The 17,994-nt window shown below is 33.7% G+C and overlaps 1 protein-coding gene and 1 non-coding gene across 2 annotated transcripts in view; one reads left to right on the top strand and one right to left on the bottom strand.

Moving 5' to 3' along the window:
* The window catches only part of LOC106871452 (dynein axonemal heavy chain 5), a 330,351-nt gene that overhangs the window by 276,831 nt on the left and 35,526 nt on the right, over nucleotides 1–17,994 (top strand). The window contains exons 53-61 of the mRNA XM_089358345.1: nucleotides 4,198–4,350; nucleotides 5,820–5,960; nucleotides 8,773–8,866; nucleotides 11,231–11,379; nucleotides 12,482–12,636; nucleotides 13,922–14,075; nucleotides 15,511–15,675; nucleotides 17,057–17,245; nucleotides 17,733–17,889. Coding sequence (XP_089214471.1) covers nucleotides 4,198–4,350; nucleotides 5,820–5,960; nucleotides 8,773–8,866; nucleotides 11,231–11,379; nucleotides 12,482–12,636; nucleotides 13,922–14,075; nucleotides 15,511–15,675; nucleotides 17,057–17,245; nucleotides 17,733–17,889 — 1,357 coding nt within the window. The remainder of the gene's footprint in view (nucleotides 1–4,197; nucleotides 4,351–5,819; nucleotides 5,961–8,772; nucleotides 8,867–11,230; nucleotides 11,380–12,481; nucleotides 12,637–13,921; nucleotides 14,076–15,510; nucleotides 15,676–17,056; nucleotides 17,246–17,732; nucleotides 17,890–17,994) is intronic.
* Nucleotides 11,916–12,022, bottom strand: LOC128248970 (U6 spliceosomal RNA). The gene has a single exon (XR_008265116.1). It is a non-coding gene; the product is annotated as a U6 spliceosomal RNA (small nuclear RNA).

Below are 17,994 nucleotides of genomic sequence, written 5' to 3'. Positions count from 1 at the left end.
CAAGTGCTTTGTATTTGATTTGTTGCCAATCTTTTTTTCCATTGACTGTCTTTAAATTTAGTAAATAGAAAAGTTCTCCTCTTCAGTATTAACACTCACCACTACTTTTCTAACAGCAAAAGATATTTAATGAGTTGCTTTTTGTTTTCTTTTTTTCTTTTACTTTCTGTCTTTTATTCATTTTTACTGAGGTACAATTTACTAGTTTCCATGGATTCCAGTTTTTTTTTTGTTTTATTTTTAATACATATTAATATCATCAGCATTTAGTGTCTGTTTTCCATGCTGGCATGGGTTGGACAGTTTGATTGGGACTAGTAAGCTGGAGAGCTGCACCAGGCTTCATTCTGATTTGGCATGATTTCTACAGCTGGATGCCCTTCCTAACACCAACCACTCCGAGAGTGTAGTGGATGCTTTTACACATCACCGGCACTGGTTATGACTATGACTGCACTGAGCATGACATGTCTTTTCAAGCACAGCAAATTGCCAAAGGTCTCAATCACTTGTCATTGCCTCCAAAACTCATGCTTCACCATCTCATCCCATGTCTTCCTGGTCTACCTCTTCCACAAATTCCCACTACAGTTAGAGATCAGCACTTCTTTACACAGCTGTCCTCATGCATATGCATCACATGACCATGCCAGCAAGTCTTCTCTCTTGCCCGCCCACTACATCTGATGCCTCTTTTGCCCATTATATCTCTCAAGATGCTTACACTCTGTTGTACATGCACACTGATATTGCCCATCCAGTGAAGCATACTAGCTTCATTTCTTTCAAGCTTTCACATGTCCTCTGCAGTCACAATCATTGTTTCACTGCCATGTAGCATAGAATCTGCCTTTCACTCTGGGGTAGAGGCCCTTTGTTATCAACAAAAGTAGAAGCTCTCTGAATTTTGCCCAGCCTATTCTTATCCTAGCAGCTATGCTCTTGGAGCTCCCACCTCCACTACTGACATGGTCATCCAAATAATGTAAGCTAACAACTACTTCTAAGTATCTCCCCTGGCATTTGACGAAGTCTATTTTCTGTTCATTTGTAGTGTTTATTGTACTCATACATCTGCCAGACACAAAGACTACTTTCTCTGTTAATGTTCCTCTGATATTGCTAATTATTCTCCTTAGCTAAAAGGAATGTTATGTTCAATTTTAGAAGTGTAATCTATTATAGTTAACAGATGCTGGATCGCAAACTTATAAGAAGTGAAAATGAAAACAATTCCTGCCTTTCCCTGGGTCAATAGTAACAAAAATTATTTGAATTAACTAAATTGAAAATCATCACCTCACATGAATTCATGTTAGGACAGTAATAATGGTGGAGATAATAATGTTTTTATTAAGACTGGAAAATTTATTATATTTCCCCAGTGAATTGGGAATGAATCTACATTTTTCAGTTTTTAATAATTTTTCATTACAAAACTACAATAAAATGATTAGTTGCATTCCATTTACCTGTTGTATTTAACATAACTTGAATTGCTTCAAGGACTAGGGTGCATGCTACTTGTTAAGGCACTAGAATGCTGACCAACTGGTTAGGAATTCAAATTTGCACTCTGCTCTTTATCAAAGTGCATTACTCTGTTTCATTCATCAGCTGACAATAGATACCTTTCTGAGTTCACAACTGAGTTGATTCAAGTACAAGTATGCACCAATCTGCAAAACCACAGAACCCTAGAATATTCTCAAGTATTGAACCTGGAAAAGTACAGAACAAGCAGTCATTAAGCCTGGAAAAGTACATGACCTTAAAAGAAAAAAAACAACTTAAAATATTGCTTCTGAAGTTAGAATATTAAAACTAAAATAGTAATAAATGCCCTTTTATATTTTAGTTTTACTTAAAAGTCTGAATTAAAATGCTCTAGAAGCTGTTTATTTTCAATTTTAGTGAAAAGATTAATTGCCTGCAAGTTTACGCATTAAAAATTTGATAATACAAATTTATATATTTAAAAAATCACTTAATAGCAATTCAGGAAAAATTCACAATTATAACTCCTAATTTTTTTTTTTTTTTAAGGTTAGAATCATTTTAACATTTTGTACTCAGTTTGTTCATTAGCATTAATTGTTTTAAAATATTTTTCTAACTTTAAATAGTTTGTTATCTGACAATGCAAACTTTAAAGAAATTAATACTTTTGTTGCTTTAAAACATTTTTTTTACTATTTTCTACTCTTTTAATTTACATATACTCTACATGAATTTAATTTTATAACACAAAATCTGTAGTTTAAAATTTTTGGATAAGGAGTTTTGTTAAGAAAAGAAAATTGAAAAAAAAAATGTAATACTAAAAATAAGGCAGAAATGTTATAATTTAATACAAAAAAGTTTTAAGTCAAAAATACAAAAATATTAACTCAAATTTTAAAAATTTGCAATGAATAGCAAAGAAAAAAAAAACAAAAAAAAAACAGTGTACACACTATCTGATGAACAATTTCAGATATTTATTTATTTAGCAAATTCTAACTTCAGCAGCAATATTTTAAGCTTTTTTTGTTCCTTCTTGTCCTGTATTTTGTCACGTTCAATGCTTAAGAATATTCTCGGATTCTGTGCCTGCATTTTCCATTCTAGTCCACTTTCTTTCCAGGCAATGCCTCTGTTATTATAATAAACCATACTTATTTGTATAATTAAAAGAATGTTACTATAGCAAATATTTTATAGGTACAGATTTTGTTCAAACTTGGAAATGTTGTTTGCTCACAAAAATAACAAAGAATTAATAGCAGCATCGATGATAATGATGATATCTGTTACAAATAAACATGTTGTTAAACAATTTTTATTATACAATAATGTTCTATTCTGATTAAATTAATAATTAGTTATTTTAATGAGGGAATTTTAAAGTTTCTATAGGTTTTTAATACATACATATTTTAATAGATAAACAGAATAATGATAATTGATATGACATTGCAAAGTATTATAACTTTTTGTATGTCTAATATTGTTAGATGAGGTTTTTTCCAAAATATTAGTCTCAATAAACTCTTTCATTTGAGTTGAAATAATAATTTTTCTTTTCTTAAAAAGACAAAAATATTTTGATTTCAGCTAAAGCGACACAGCTCTTTTTGTAAGTGATATGGTTTTCACCATAAGACTCTTCTCATGGAGCTCTTCCATCTGAAGTAAATCTTGAATACAGAATAGCTGTGAAAACAGCTTAGAAGATTGGCTACATACCCTTAAAAAATGGGGAAAACAACTGGCTAGCAAGCTGTTACAGAGTATTGAACCCTGTACTTCTCAAATTCTTGTTAAGTGCTCAGTACCATTAAGTTAAGTGACACATAACATCAGATATTGTCGTTTATAAGGTTAGATATCTTAAAATGATAAAAATATTTGTTAAAAGGATTTCCTTTTCGTTGTCACTTAAAGCCACACCACCCTTTTTATAACAAATATTTTTTGATGAGGCTTTTATCATGAGATTTATCTCATAGAACCTTTTCATTTGGACACAACTATTATATAGTTTCTTTTTCAACAGCTGGGATACTTAGACTCAAAATTGTTTTATTACTTAAAGCCACACAACTTTTCCCATAACAAATACTTTTTAATGAGGTTTCTCCAAAACTGTGTTCCCAATATGCACATTCTTTTAGACCCAATTAATCTATACATTTCTGCTAAAATAAAAGATATTTTGATTTAAAGTCAATTTTTTGCCTTACTCTCCCATTTTTGACCACACATAATTTGACCTAACTTTGTTTTTTAATGACCCAAATTTCAGTTATTTTATCTCAAATGTAGCTTAGGACTGAACCATCATTGCTAAAAAATGCATTCAATTTGATTGAGAACTGGATTATTGATGAAGCCTAGAATTGTTTTCAATTACTAAAAGCTAACCATAAGAATGATACACTACTGTTTTGATAGAAGGCATCATTTTATACTTCATAGTTTATATTAATAAAGCAGAATATTCTATATATTGCTTTAAATGTTAATAGTTTATATTAATGGATAGCAGTAAAAATGTAAAATAGCTATGAGTAGAAGTGAGTTAGTATTGTATCCTGAATATATAAATATGTTTCTAGTACAAGAGGGCTTATCTTATGTTTCATTATGACTAAAGGTAAAATGTATAGACATGCATGCAACAAATAAATTATCAAACTTTTTTTTTTTTTGTAGGAAAGACACTTTCCTGAAAGTGTTATTGAAATGGTTCCAACACTCATACCTGCAACCAGAAAGTTATGGCAAGATATAAAAGTGAAAATGCTACCAACTCCAGCCAAATTTCATTATGTTTTTAATTTGAGAGATCTCAGTAGAATATGGCAGGTTTGTATGAAATAGTCCCGAATTTATATCCTGTATATACGGAGGTAGAACAGTCAAGTAGATGTGGTGGTAATTTACCAGCTCTGAGTTAATGAATTCAAAATCACTGAAAACATTTTTATTGTTTCTGGTTAGATGAACTTAATCTACATTTTCGTTATCTGGCCAATAGTTTTTTTTTTCTATGTAAATGGGTTTATCTGTTTTGGTTATCAAACTGACCATCATGTAAAGGAAACATTGGCTTCAAATTTTGGCACAAGGCCAGTAATTTCACGGGAGAAGATAAATTGATTGCATCAACCTCAGTGCTCAACCCCAGTGCTCAGGGAAAAGCAAAGTCAACCACAGCAGAATTTGAATTCAGAACATAAAGACAAACAAAATGTTGCTAAGCATTTTGCCTGGCATGTTAACAATTCTGTCAGCTTGCCGCCTTTGGAGAGGAAATATTGAGAGGATATTCTCAATAAAGATGCACTGGTCTGGCTTTACATTGCTCCACATTATAAAGAACAAATTGTAACAGTGTATTTAGAAGCCTTGACATCAATTTTTGAAGAAGGTGAAGTTTACAGATGGAGCCAAAAACATTAAAAAGATTTGAGCGCGTGATATTTCAGTTAACTTTTTATTATGTTGGTAATCTGTTTAGCTATTTTATTTATTCCTGGTTTCTTTGTATGTATGTACAGAATGATAAGGCTGGAGAATAAAGGGTCATTTCTTAATGGTTGTTGTTTAACCCCGGATGTTCTTGATGCAGCAGACGTATTAGGAAAGGCATTCCAGATATTTCTAATCTAACCTATTAATTTTGTATCATCATGCCAAGAAACCATGCCCCACTAAAAAGAAAAGAGTAATTGGAAGGGATAAAACTCAGAATAAAAGCATAGCTACAGGGAAGTGATGACTTTTTAGTTTATCAAAGACAATCCCTTAACAGACTCAAATAATCCATTATATGTTGTAATATGGCTGGTGATAGGAATAGCACCAGCCGTAAAAGATATACCACAGACATGACATACATAACAAAGATGGCCAGTTTTCTCATTTGCTAAGAGTGTGCCAGACGATGGACTACAGTGAATGGTGAGATACCGTGAGATCCATCTAACTTATTCCAACAAAGGAAAATAAGCATAAAATAATGATGATATTGTTGACAACAATGAGAACGGTGTATCTAACACTACATTATTCCAATGTGTGTGTGTGTGTGTGTATGTGTGTTTAAGACATTTGATGGAGTCTTGACAGAAACCTGTCTGCTATTTCTAGCAGATAGAATGTTTGCTCTGGTGATTGTAATCCTCAACAGATGAATGAATTTATAGTAGCAGTCTGATATGTTTATATGTTTTGTATTTGAGAACTGATTGGTAGGTTGGCTGAAATAATGACTTCCTTATTATAATAGATCTCTTCTTTACTTGGTTGTATTTTCTGTCTGAATATTTCAGGGCATGTTGAAAAGTGAAGCAGAGGTTATTAACACAGCAGAAGTTCTTGTTTGTCTTTGGAAACATGAATGCACTAGAGTGTTGGTTGACCGCTTCATCAATGTAGATGATAAGAATTGGTTTGAGAAAGTATGTAAGGAGGTAATACTCATATCATTGATAAGTGATTTGTATACTTTTATTTTATATTATCGATTACAGGTTTCTAGTGAGTTGTCACTGATTCAATAAATGTCCTACAATGAGATTACCAAGGGAATCTCTGTATAACTTTGTGGAAAAACAAATATCAAAAGAGGTAATGCAATTTTGGCGGGTAGGAGTGATGCTGCTACCTATGTCTTTTGCTAATATATATTAGTGAAAAAAAGTGGAGGCGCAATGGCCCAGTGGTTAGGGCAGCCGACTCGCGGTCATAGGATCGCAGTTTCGATTCCCAGACCGGGCGTTGTGAGTGTTTATTGAGCGAAAACACCTAAAGCCCCATGAGGCTCCCGCAGTGGGTGGTGGTGAACCCTGCTGTACTCTTTCACCACAACTTTCTCTCACTCTTACTTCCTGTTTCTGTTGTGCCTGTAATTCAAAGGGTCAGCCTTGTCACACTGTGTCATGCTGAATATCCCTGAGAACTACATTGAGGGTACTCGTGTCTGTGGAGTGCTCAGCCACTTGCACGTTAATTTCACGAGCAGGCTGTTCTGTTGATCGGATCAACTGGAACCCTCGATGTCATTAGCGACGGAGTGCTAACAATTAGTGAAAAATATACACCGACACATACACATCTGCATCATCATAGTTAACCATCATCATTGTTTTTAAATTCAATTTTCTATGGTGGCATGGGTTAGACGCATACACACACACACACATGCATGCATAGTTTTTGTCTACAAATTTCACTCTCCAAACACTGGTCAGTGCAGGGCTATGGTAACAACACTTGTCCTAGGTATCACATAGTGGGTTCAAATCCCAAGCCATGTGGTTACAAAACAAATTCTTTAACCATAGAGCTATGCCTGCTATAGAGTTTATTTATTTTAAAAATACAACTATTAGCTGTTGATTATTGTTTATACATTTGAATAATTTTGCAAGCTCTTTTAGGTTATTTTAATTTATCTAACTGGCTGAAAGTAGATGCCAGTTCACACTTTCATTCACAGACTTTGTCCACATTGGCAAATGCAGAAGGTAACTATCCAAATGGATATCATATTGTGGTATGAGATCTCAAGAATTGACTTTCTGTCCACAGTTGGTGTTTCATTCTGTAATTTGACACTCTTTTACTCTTTTACTTGTTTCAGTCATTTGACTGCGGCCATGCTGGAGCACCGCTTTTAGTCGAGCAAATCGATCCCAGGACTTATTCTTTGTAAGCCTAGTACTTATTCTATCAGTCTCTTTTGCCGAACCGTTAAGTTACGGGGACGTAAACACACCAGCATCGGTTGTCAAGCGATGTTGGACACACACACACACACACACACACACACACATATATACATATATACGATGGGCTTCTTTCAATTTCCGGCCACCAAATCCATTCACAAGGCTTTGGTTGGCCTGAGGCTATAATAGAAGACACTTGCCCAAAGGGCCACGCAGTGGGACTGAACCCGGAACCATGTGGTTGGTAAGCAAGCTACTTACCACACAGCCACTCCTGCACTGTACACTTCTGTAATTTGATGCTGCACACTTAATTCTTTGTTTGGTTAATGTTGCCATTATTTAACATAGGGAGTATTAAGAAACTAACTTGGAATAGATATGCAGCAAGGAAAAATTAAGCTATCAGTAAAAGACTAATACATTTTCTAACATGTTTTGGTTGCTATTCTGACTCCGTCAGCAAAGCATCGACTTCACTGTACTTGCCAAATTAGTAATGAAAGGATCATTTAGAAAACATATTTGATTGTACACACATACTCAAGGAGGGAAATCAAAGAAAGTGCTAAGAAGTCTCAGTTTCACGAAGTTGGTATAATACTGGACTTGATGGAAAACTGAAAATAATATTTATTCATTGATTCATATTGATTTTTCTCAATTTTGGCTAGAGCTAGTCACTATGTATAATACAGCTCGGTTTTCTTAACAGTTCTGTTCTGTCTTTATCTTTCTCTCTCTCTCTCTCACTCTTTCTTTATATGTGTGGGTATTTTGTCCTATCTCCTCTTCAACTGAAACAACTTACAACTACCCCACTGCCTTAGCTATCAACCTATCCACCCCTCATTCCCTCTGTTTTCTCTCAAACGCACTTCTACATACCTCAGTACTTCCCCTCCACTGCCAACTCACCATCATTATTTGATTCTGTCCCTTCAACCCCAACCATTTAGCACTAACTGCTGCCTTGACTATCAACTTACCCTCCACCCCACTTCTGTTCACCTCCCTCCATCTTCTCTCATGTCTTTCTTATATAAATTTATGTCCCAGACATCAGCTTAATAATCCTATCTACTATAGGCACAAGGCCTGAAATTTGGGGGGGGGGGCAGGAGACTAGCCGATTACACAGACCCAGTGTTTCACTGGTTCTTAATTTACTGACCCCGAAAGGATGAAAGGCAAAAATTGACCTCGCGGAATTTGAACACATAACGTATTGATGGGCAAAATACAGCAAAGCACTTCGTTGACCTTGGCGGAATTTGAACTCAGAACGTAAAGACAGACGAAATAGATATCAGCTTAATAATACCACAGTTATTTTACTAAACTCTTCATTATTTCCAAAATTTATTGAACCAATAGCAGCATATTTCAACAGAAATATAGTAATAAAAGGATTTCTTTGTTCTGTGAATATTGACATTTTTGTTTGAGATTAGAAAAGTAAGGAAGTATTCTAACCACTTTTCTTTTTAGTGTGTTGTCTGTTCTGTTTAGGTACAATCAAATAAATACATCTTTGTGAATATTTCATTAGGTGGCGAAAGAGTATTTTGGTGCCTCATTGGCTTCATCGATGAAGGCAGAACCTTATTTTGTAAATTTTCTCCGGGATGCGCCAGAAGCCACAGGTATGTAATAAGTTACATTTTATTGGCAACTTTTTTTATTCAGCGTTTTGCTTTCTGTGTGTCTGATTGATGGTCAATGCAATCTCGGAAGAGGATGTCTCTGTAGCAAACTCATAAGAGGCGGAGAGAGAACATAAGTTCGTTTGCCCGAACATGAGAAATTATTGATTTCTCATTGGTTAAAAATTACTGCCCATATACGAATTATGAACTTCGTTGAAGAAATCTTTCATGGGGTTACGGTTCTGTGATTCATGTATGAGTAGTTATAAAAACCCTGATTTTCAGCAAAATCTCCAGTGATCATTGGATGCTACTAAAATCCACGACACTCACCCTTTTTGAGTATAGGCTAATATATATGCCATGTTCAATACTCAAATCCGACAATACTGAATTATCGTGAAGCCTTATAGTTAGAATGAGAAATTAGTTAATATAAAATTTAAGTTGTAAATGCTCTACGACGAAATGATTTGTTTCTAAATTTCTATAAATGTAAAAAAAATGTATATAATAAATTAATGTAGAAACTTAATTCCTTTTACTTCTCGTTTCTTTCAACTTCTTGAATTTATTTCTGTATATTAATGAAACTGTATTTTTTTATGTGTAACGGTCAAAAAATTATAATCTATATCTTCAACATACATGCACGTAATGAACGTACGTTCAGCGTCTTGGTATGTATACATCATAACATTTACGCAGCCTAAACTAAGAGTTATGCTTAGTGATAAATACTTATAATCAAGTTATAAGTAACGAGATTATCATTATAGCTTTTAATTAAGAAACAATAATATTTGTTATAACTTACGAATGAAAACATTGTAAATAAAGATATCGTATATCTCACACTTCAACGACCTGTTGTGATAAACAACCACATAAAATCTCTAACCTTGTTACTGTTATTGAAGAGTGAATTAAAATCAAATAAAAATCTGTGTTGTAAAAGGCTGACCACATACATAAGTATTTATACGAAAACTTTTGCTCAAATAATTTTTATTCAAATGTCCATCATGCATCCTTAAACACCATCCTCATCTCTGAGATCCTTTATCTAAGTTAAAAATAAATAAGTCTATAAATTAATTACTTAGACATCTATTTGAAGAAATATATGTTAGCGACAGAGGCTGTATTAATACTAAGAAGTAATATTTACCCCACTTAAAAATGGATGTTCTGTTATAAGAAACTTTACTGCGATAGATACCATGGGAGATATAAGTAAAAGTGCATTTTGCACTGAAAGCCAAAATGAGAGTTTCTCTCGTAGTACCTATTGCAGTATAGTTTCTTCTAACAGAACATCCATGTTTAAGTGGAGATAAATATCTATTTTAAGGTGACCATGTAAAGCATCTAGAAAGTGCAAAACTACCTCAAGTGACTGATATATTTCAAACTTCATTGGATGTTATATCTTTTTAATTTGCCATAATTAGTGCCACAGAATTGGGGTGAGGTATGTAAGGTATTATAATTAAAGCAGTATAGTAGGATTTACTATATTGGATATTGGATTATATGACGATAGATGAAGATGTACATATCCACTATAAATATCCTTGTGTTTCTGGGTGGAAATGTTTCCTTATTCTATATTGACTTAGTTTAATCAACTGACAGGAAAAGATATCATACTATGTTTGTCATGTTTGTATAAGTTTCATACAGTTCTACAGGTGTCCAGTTGGTGGTTTTTATCATGACTGTTGTAGAAATCAGTTTAGCTGTGGCAAAAAGATAAAATGTATCACAGTGTGATGTTTAGGACAAAGTAGAACACAAGTAGGTAACACATAAGTTCAACTTGATTAATCAAGATAAGGAGGAGTCTTGTTGCGTATGGACCTAATTCATTTTAGCAATTGGAAACATGATATAAAACAGAAGAGGCTGATGATGGTATGTGACTGTTATCTTGACTCTGTTGAAGATCACCAGCTAGTAAAGTATGATTTTGAGAAAGAACACAAGCAATAATAATAGTCTTGTGTCTCATTCACGACATTTTGGTTGACAGAAGTGCAGTGAAATTGATGGATATGTATCAACACAACTGCCATGAAATATCTGTCATGATATTTCCTGTTTGAAACAACATTTGTTATTGAATTTCTCTAGCCAAAGATCAACTCTGATTGATCATGTTGTGCTCTCCTGTCTTTTGTCCATTCTTTATCTGTGTGATATGATTGGGATTTGGTTGCTATTTCCAGCAAGTTGAACAACCACAGAAAGGCTCCCTCCCTGAATTATGATAGGACATTTTCATATTTCATGGAACAAGTAATAGCATATTTCTATTTTCCATACGATACAATTATTATGTTTTTTTTTGTCATGCAGGGGAAGAGGCAGATGATGCAGAGATAGAGGCCCCAAGAGTATATGAAGAGATTTACTCTTTTCCAGAACTGAACACTCGATTGATAAATTTTATGCATCTATATAATGAAGCTATCAGAGGGGCTAATATGGATCTTGTCTTTTTTAAGGTGATTCGTTATATTCCAATGTATTTTGTTCTAATTATTTGATAGTCGTTGCTCAGATGTTGTCACTGTGCATTTTTGATTAGCTCTGCTGTCTCTGAAATAGGACACACATGAATTTGTAAAAAAAGGTTCAATATAAGCTCTTGCCCCACTGATCATCATCATCATAATCATCATTGTTTAACGTCCGCTTTCAATGCTAGCATGGATTGGACGATTTGACTGAGGACTGGTGAACCAGATGGCTACACCAGGCTCCAATCTGATCTGGCAGAGTTTCTACAGCTGGATGCCCTTCTTAACGCCAACCACTCCGAGAGTGTAGCGGGTGCTTTTATGTGCCACCAGCACGATGGCCTGTCAGGCGGTACTGGCAACGGCCACGCTCAAAATGGTGTATTTTACGTGCCACCTGCACAGAAGCCAGTCCTGCAGCACTGACAACGATCTCGCTCGAATGTCTTTACATGGCAATGATCTCGCTCGAATGTCTTTACATTTAAATGGATATCCATGTCAGTAGAAAAAGTAAGAAAAAAAATATGGAACACTTTACGAATTTGCATGTCATCCTTACGCAGGGGCCATGCTAATCTTGTCTGTATCGCGCCAATTTTAGAATATGTACCGCCGTAGCTGATATGACATTAAAATGTTTCCTAGAAAACTCATTACCAATGGAATGTCTACTGATAGCTTGTGCAGTAGACCACATTGGTTGGTGAAGGCTGTAAAAGCTATAACCTTCAATTATCCCAGTCAGTATATTATTAAGAGTGGAACTTTGAACTATATAGTATTACTGGAAATTGTAAGAACGGTCTACTTACTTTTACTGGGTTGTTTTAAAAAAGGTTTGCAATTTCTTCCTTAACCCTTTTAATAACAACCTGCTCAAAACTGCTTCTGTTTTTACTATACAAACATCTTGATTTAAAAGAAAAATCTAAATTAAAATATTTCGTACGAGTTCGTTTCAAACATCATTTCAGTTAGTCCAGTAAATTTTTCATTATTTTCAAAATTAATTGAAACAAAGACTATATATTTCAACCGAAATATGATTCTAAAAGAGTAAAATCTTTTTCATCTCTTACAACAGGATGCTATGATTCACCTTATTAAAATATCCCGGATTATTTGCACAACTAAAGGACATGCTCTTCTTGTTGGTGTTGGTGGCTCAGGAAAGCAGAGTCTTACACGACTGGCTTCATTCATTGCTGGGTATACCACTTTCCAAATCACTTTGACCAGGTAAGAGTTTGTTACTTGCTCTACCAATTGCTACTTGGGTTATAATTTAACATATCAGCACACCACCCATAATATTTACAGAGGAACAGGAGATGTCATATTCTGGCTGAGTCTGGCAACCACCAAAATCAACAGGCATACGAATAAAGTTGGGAAAGTAGAGTTCATTTTCTCAAGATTGTTTCATTGCACCCTATACATATTGGAGTGTAAAGAATGCTCTTCAGCATGATGGCTTGGTACATACAGGGCAATAAATTTGTGAACTCATCAAGTTATACTCAAATTACTTCCTCTCAATCACAGCTGAACCGAAACTACTTCACAACAACTATTTATCTATTTATCGTGACATAACCTTTTTAGATATAATGAAGTATTTGATTCCATCTATAGCTTCAAGAAAGGTTTGCTGTCATGTAATACCACCGCCTTTCACTAAATATTTTTCATTGAGAGTAGTTGATGCAATTCACAGTCCTATTAAAAATAATTTCAAACAACTGAAGTCAAATAATTTTCTTTTTTCCATTTATATCTTTTTTTTTTATACTAGTGTATCTCTCCATATACCGTTTATACCTTTCTTATTCCCTCTATACCTTTTCGCACTTGACCACAGAACTTCCTTTTTGAGTCAAATGGATAAATGGACATTTTACAAAGGTTCCTGAAGACTCTTTTACTTAAAAAAAAATCTGTTTTTTATTAAACTACGCCTGGTGTATTTTTAAAAATATCTAATTAAAAAAATAACTTACACGAATCCTTAAATTAACTGCCTTCTCAAACTCTTCCCAAAATTGGTGAATTGGTTTAAGTAATGTCTTGGTAGATTTATCAGATTGAGGAGTATTTAATTCAGTGCAATATATTCAACAATCAAATCCTGTGAAGGTAACTATGTTTTTCATCTTCTTTAAGTTGATAGAAATGCACCAATCTAGAAGAGTTCATTGATGGAACCATAAGAACATTGGACTGAATGTCTTTGTTCCAGCGCTTTGTGTTGTTCTAAGTTGAAATCCCATTGTGGCCTACTTGGATGGCAGACTCTATCCATCACCTGACTGAACACCAATACCTGACACCTTTGTTAACCTTAGCGGAGTCCACTTTCTTACAAGCATCCAGGTCTGCTCACTACTTTGAAGATACCTTCCTCCTTTGCTCCCACTCACTTTGGAAGGCCTGTGAAAGGTCACAGGCTCTACCTTTCCGCCTGATTGAAAGATAAAACAAAGGAAACTAAACTGATTCTGTTATTTATCACTTTATTTGATAGATCGTATACAACATCAAACCTAATGGATGACCTCAAGCATCTTTATCGTACTTCTGGACAGTACGGGAAAGGTATTACCTTTCTGTTTACTGACAATGAAATCAAAGAAGAAGGTTTTCTTGGCTTTTTGAATAATATCCTTGCAACAGGAGAAGTAAGTTTTTTGGCAGATCTTGCATTCTTAGGAATAAAACAATAAATAAATAAATAAATAAATAAAAGATTAACCCTTTAGCATTCAGATTACTCTATCAAGTGCAATGCTTATTGCATTGTTTTGAAGTGATCTTGTAGCTTTGAGATTTTGATGAAGTGATTGTTTCTTTTCTGAATGGCATTGTAGGGTAGGTGTGAGCAGTCAGATGTGGACAGTTTGCACATAAAACAAGTAGAATATTTGGGCTAGATAGGTCCAGTTCAAATGTTAGTGGGTTAATGTTAAATATTTATCAATAACTTACACTTTGAATCTCACAGCCAAATAATTCCCTCATCTAGTTTGGGAGTAATATTGAAGATCACTGATATTTAATGGTGTTTTTCATTTGTGAAATTCCATACAAAAGAAGAAAAAATGTTTTGAATATCCTATTGTCTGCAATATGTTAAAATTTTTTAGAATATTTGGAGGGTACACCTGTAGCAGTTAAATACTGAGTTTAGGTTAATTTCTTTTAAAAATTTAAAGTAGTGAGAAGCTGATTATCATTGATCTCAATGGTTAATGATTGTAGTGATGTGTTGTTTATTGTTGCCAATGGTAATAATGACAATGATGAAGAGAGCACGGATCTATTTTAAAACGGGGGCCACAGTATTTTCTTAACGAAACACTTTGAAACTTGGAACAACACTGGTAGAATGTGTCATATAAAACATCTTTTTCTCTTAGTCTTCTTAAAAAAAAAAAGAAATCCCTAAGTTATTCCATGTTAAAGTTGTCGTATTTCTGTAATTTCAACCAATCACTGACGTCCATTCAGCCGATATACATTAAGTGCCGACTACATAAACAAACGATTCTGAAACAATTCTATCCGTGAAAAAATTATTAATTCCTTGTCAAAAAATGGCTGAAGCATATTGGCAGTAGCTAATAAACCTTTCTATTATAGGCTAACCCTAACCCTAACCGTAGGGTTAGGGTTAGGGTAAAACAGCAAATTTATAAAGAAAAAAGCAAATAAAACGAAGAAAAAAAAAAGAAAATGAAAAAAGCAAATTTAAAATGAAAAAAGCAAATAAAACGAAGCTATGGAGATTAAATACGCTTTACACCGCTTAATCAGCCAAAGGAGTAAATGTAAACAACTGAATACTTGTCAGTGATTGGTTGAAATTATCGAAATAAGACAATTTTTTACATGAAATAAATTCGAATACAAAAATATTTTTCTGTTCTATAACACAAAATAGATAAGTATACGAAGTTTGAAAGTCTTTCGGTACCAAAAACACTACGTAAAACATTAATGAAAACTGTGGCCCCCGTTTTAAAATAGATCAGAGAGCACTTTTAGTGAGGATTGTTTCATTGAAAATAATATTGGTTTCTTTATTTCCACTGAATTATTTTATTCCTGTTTCAGGTTGCCAACTTGTTTGCCAGAGATGAAATTGATGAAATTATTCAGGAATTATTTGTTCCAATGAAGAGGGACTTTCCAAGACGTCCTCCGACAAATGAGAATTGCTATGATTATTATCTTAGCCGTGTCAAGAAGAATTTGCATGTGGTTTTGTGTTTCTCCCCAGTAGGTGTTATTCATGAACTTTTCCAATACCCATTGGTTTACTTTATTTTTCACATAGTAACATAGTTGTACTGGTATGTTACATTTATGTTCTATTTGATAGTTACCTAGTACATTCAAATTCTACACACAGTTTTTACTGGTTTTTTTTTAACTGTTTTTGCAATAGTCTATGCTTCTTTAAATTTTCAAACTATAATTTCTTTATCTAAATCCATCTTCTGTAAACTGTCTCACTGGAATCATTTGAAATCCTTTGCTCATTCTGTATTTAACAGAACTTATTTTCCTCTAAAACTTTATTCATTCATATTTTCTATCTAACTATTATCCTGTAATAGCTAAAATTAAACAATTTAGCCAATTCTCCATAGATTGTTGTTTTAAGAAAATCGAAAAAAGTTCCAATCCACTCCTCTGAGTGGGTTCCTACCACAACCAGACTATAGAATGTTTTTTTGCTCCAAAAGAATACTTATTTAGGGTATTACATGGTGTATGCCGCCTTAAGGAATACGGTAACCTCACTGAGAAATTCAGATGTTAATCTCTCTTACTTTAAATACATACAAATCTACAAAGACAACTAACTTCTATAAAACTTTGTATCTATTTCCATCAATAAAAACAATTAAGTGTTCTCATGAGTCACATCAACCAATGATGTAAAATTATTCAGTTATTGAATCTGACTATCTTCAGAATAACACTTAACACTAAAACAAAAATATTATAACAATTGCAACGTGGAAGATATTTGTAAGCCATTTAAGAACACACAAAAACCGTTCGATTCACTTCAACATTTAAATATTAATTTATCAAAATATTTTCATTGCTTTGAAACCATGACCTGTTCACTGACAAAACTTTGTACTAATCACTAGAAAACTGAGTTACACTAATAAACAGCGGATAACTAAAATAAATCATAATTCTTATGCATCTGACGTCTAGGCATTTATTTATTTTAGAATGTTTATTTATTTAGAGTCATATTTGGGGAAGACTTCTGAAATGTCATTTTTGCTTGAGCTAAAATGCAATTTATTTCTAAACTGTTACTATATGTACATGATTTAGAAGGGCTCTTTCTGGAATCCTGTTTTCGTATATATAGATACTTGCTTCTGCCGCTTAGGCAGTACCCAATAACAAACTAATTGCATGTTAGATTACACAATGATCACACTATGGTCAATGAAAGATTGTCTGGTCGAAGATTGTCTTTTATATTTAGGTTTACAAATAAAACCAATAAAAGCAACTGTGATATAAATGTTGTAATAACATTAAAGCTTAAACATGATATTAATAAAATCGTGTCTTATTCTTTCTTAGAGAACACCAATCATTGTCATTGTTTTGTTTCTTGCTTCAGGTTGGAGAGAAATTCCGAAGCCGAGCATTGCAGTTCCCTGGTTTGATTTCTGGATGTACCATGGACTGGTTTCAAGGTTGGCCAAGAGATGCTCTGGTGGCTGTGTCCAATCATTTCCTTGGATCCTTTGAAATAATTTGTTCAAATCCTGTGAAAGAAGCTGTGATAGAGACTATGGGTGCTTATCAGGTTAGTTGTAGAGTTTTTGTGAACAGCCAACATTTCTTTATTTGTTCACCTTTCTACTATAAGACTCCTCCATTTTAATTTTGATAGTTTCAGTAATTCAGAAACGTTGCATGCAGTCAAGGTAAGGCTTCACTTTCCTCATGGAAAATGGTGAGTTAGTAATTCTACTTTGATATTTTGTCTTGTTTACAGAGTGACACTGAATATATACACTCATCGGGTAGCTGATCTTGTTGAATCCTAAGCTAATTAACTAATAGTATAGAGACTGGTTCATGTTACAGGGGGAGAATTGTAACTGAATAGAAAAACAGAGAAACAGAAAATTAAAAATGGGTGCAAAGTAAAGCATTGTAATATTCTCTGACTTACTGTCGACCTGATATCTCTCTGCCTTACAGTCATTCACAGCTGTTTTAAAACAAATTCATGTTAATACAAATCAGTGAATGTTAGCATAATGAAGTTTATTCTTTATTTCATTCAGGATATTGTGTCTGGATTATCTGTTGAATATTTCAACAGCTACCGCCGACAGACACACGTAACACCAAAATCTTACTTATCCTTCATCAAAGGATATAAACAAATATATACTGAGAAGAAAAAAGAAATTGGATTTCTGGCTAATCGGATGAATACAGGTATAGCAATGATCTACTTTTGAACCGTTATCGAGGAAGTTGAACATTTTGGAATAGCTCATTAATTTACTTGCTTAGAAATCAAGGCAATCAGTGGTCTAGTGG

The sequence above is a fragment of the Octopus bimaculoides genome, chromosome 10 (assembly GCF_046866305.1).
Source record: "Octopus bimaculoides isolate indiv1 chromosome 10, ASM4686630v1, whole genome shotgun sequence".
In the NCBI taxonomy this organism is placed as follows: Eukaryota; Metazoa; Mollusca; class Cephalopoda; order Octopoda; family Octopodidae; genus Octopus; species Octopus bimaculoides.
Note: the sequence above shows the minus strand (reverse complement) of the source record. Positions and strands in the feature narration are given on the sequence as shown.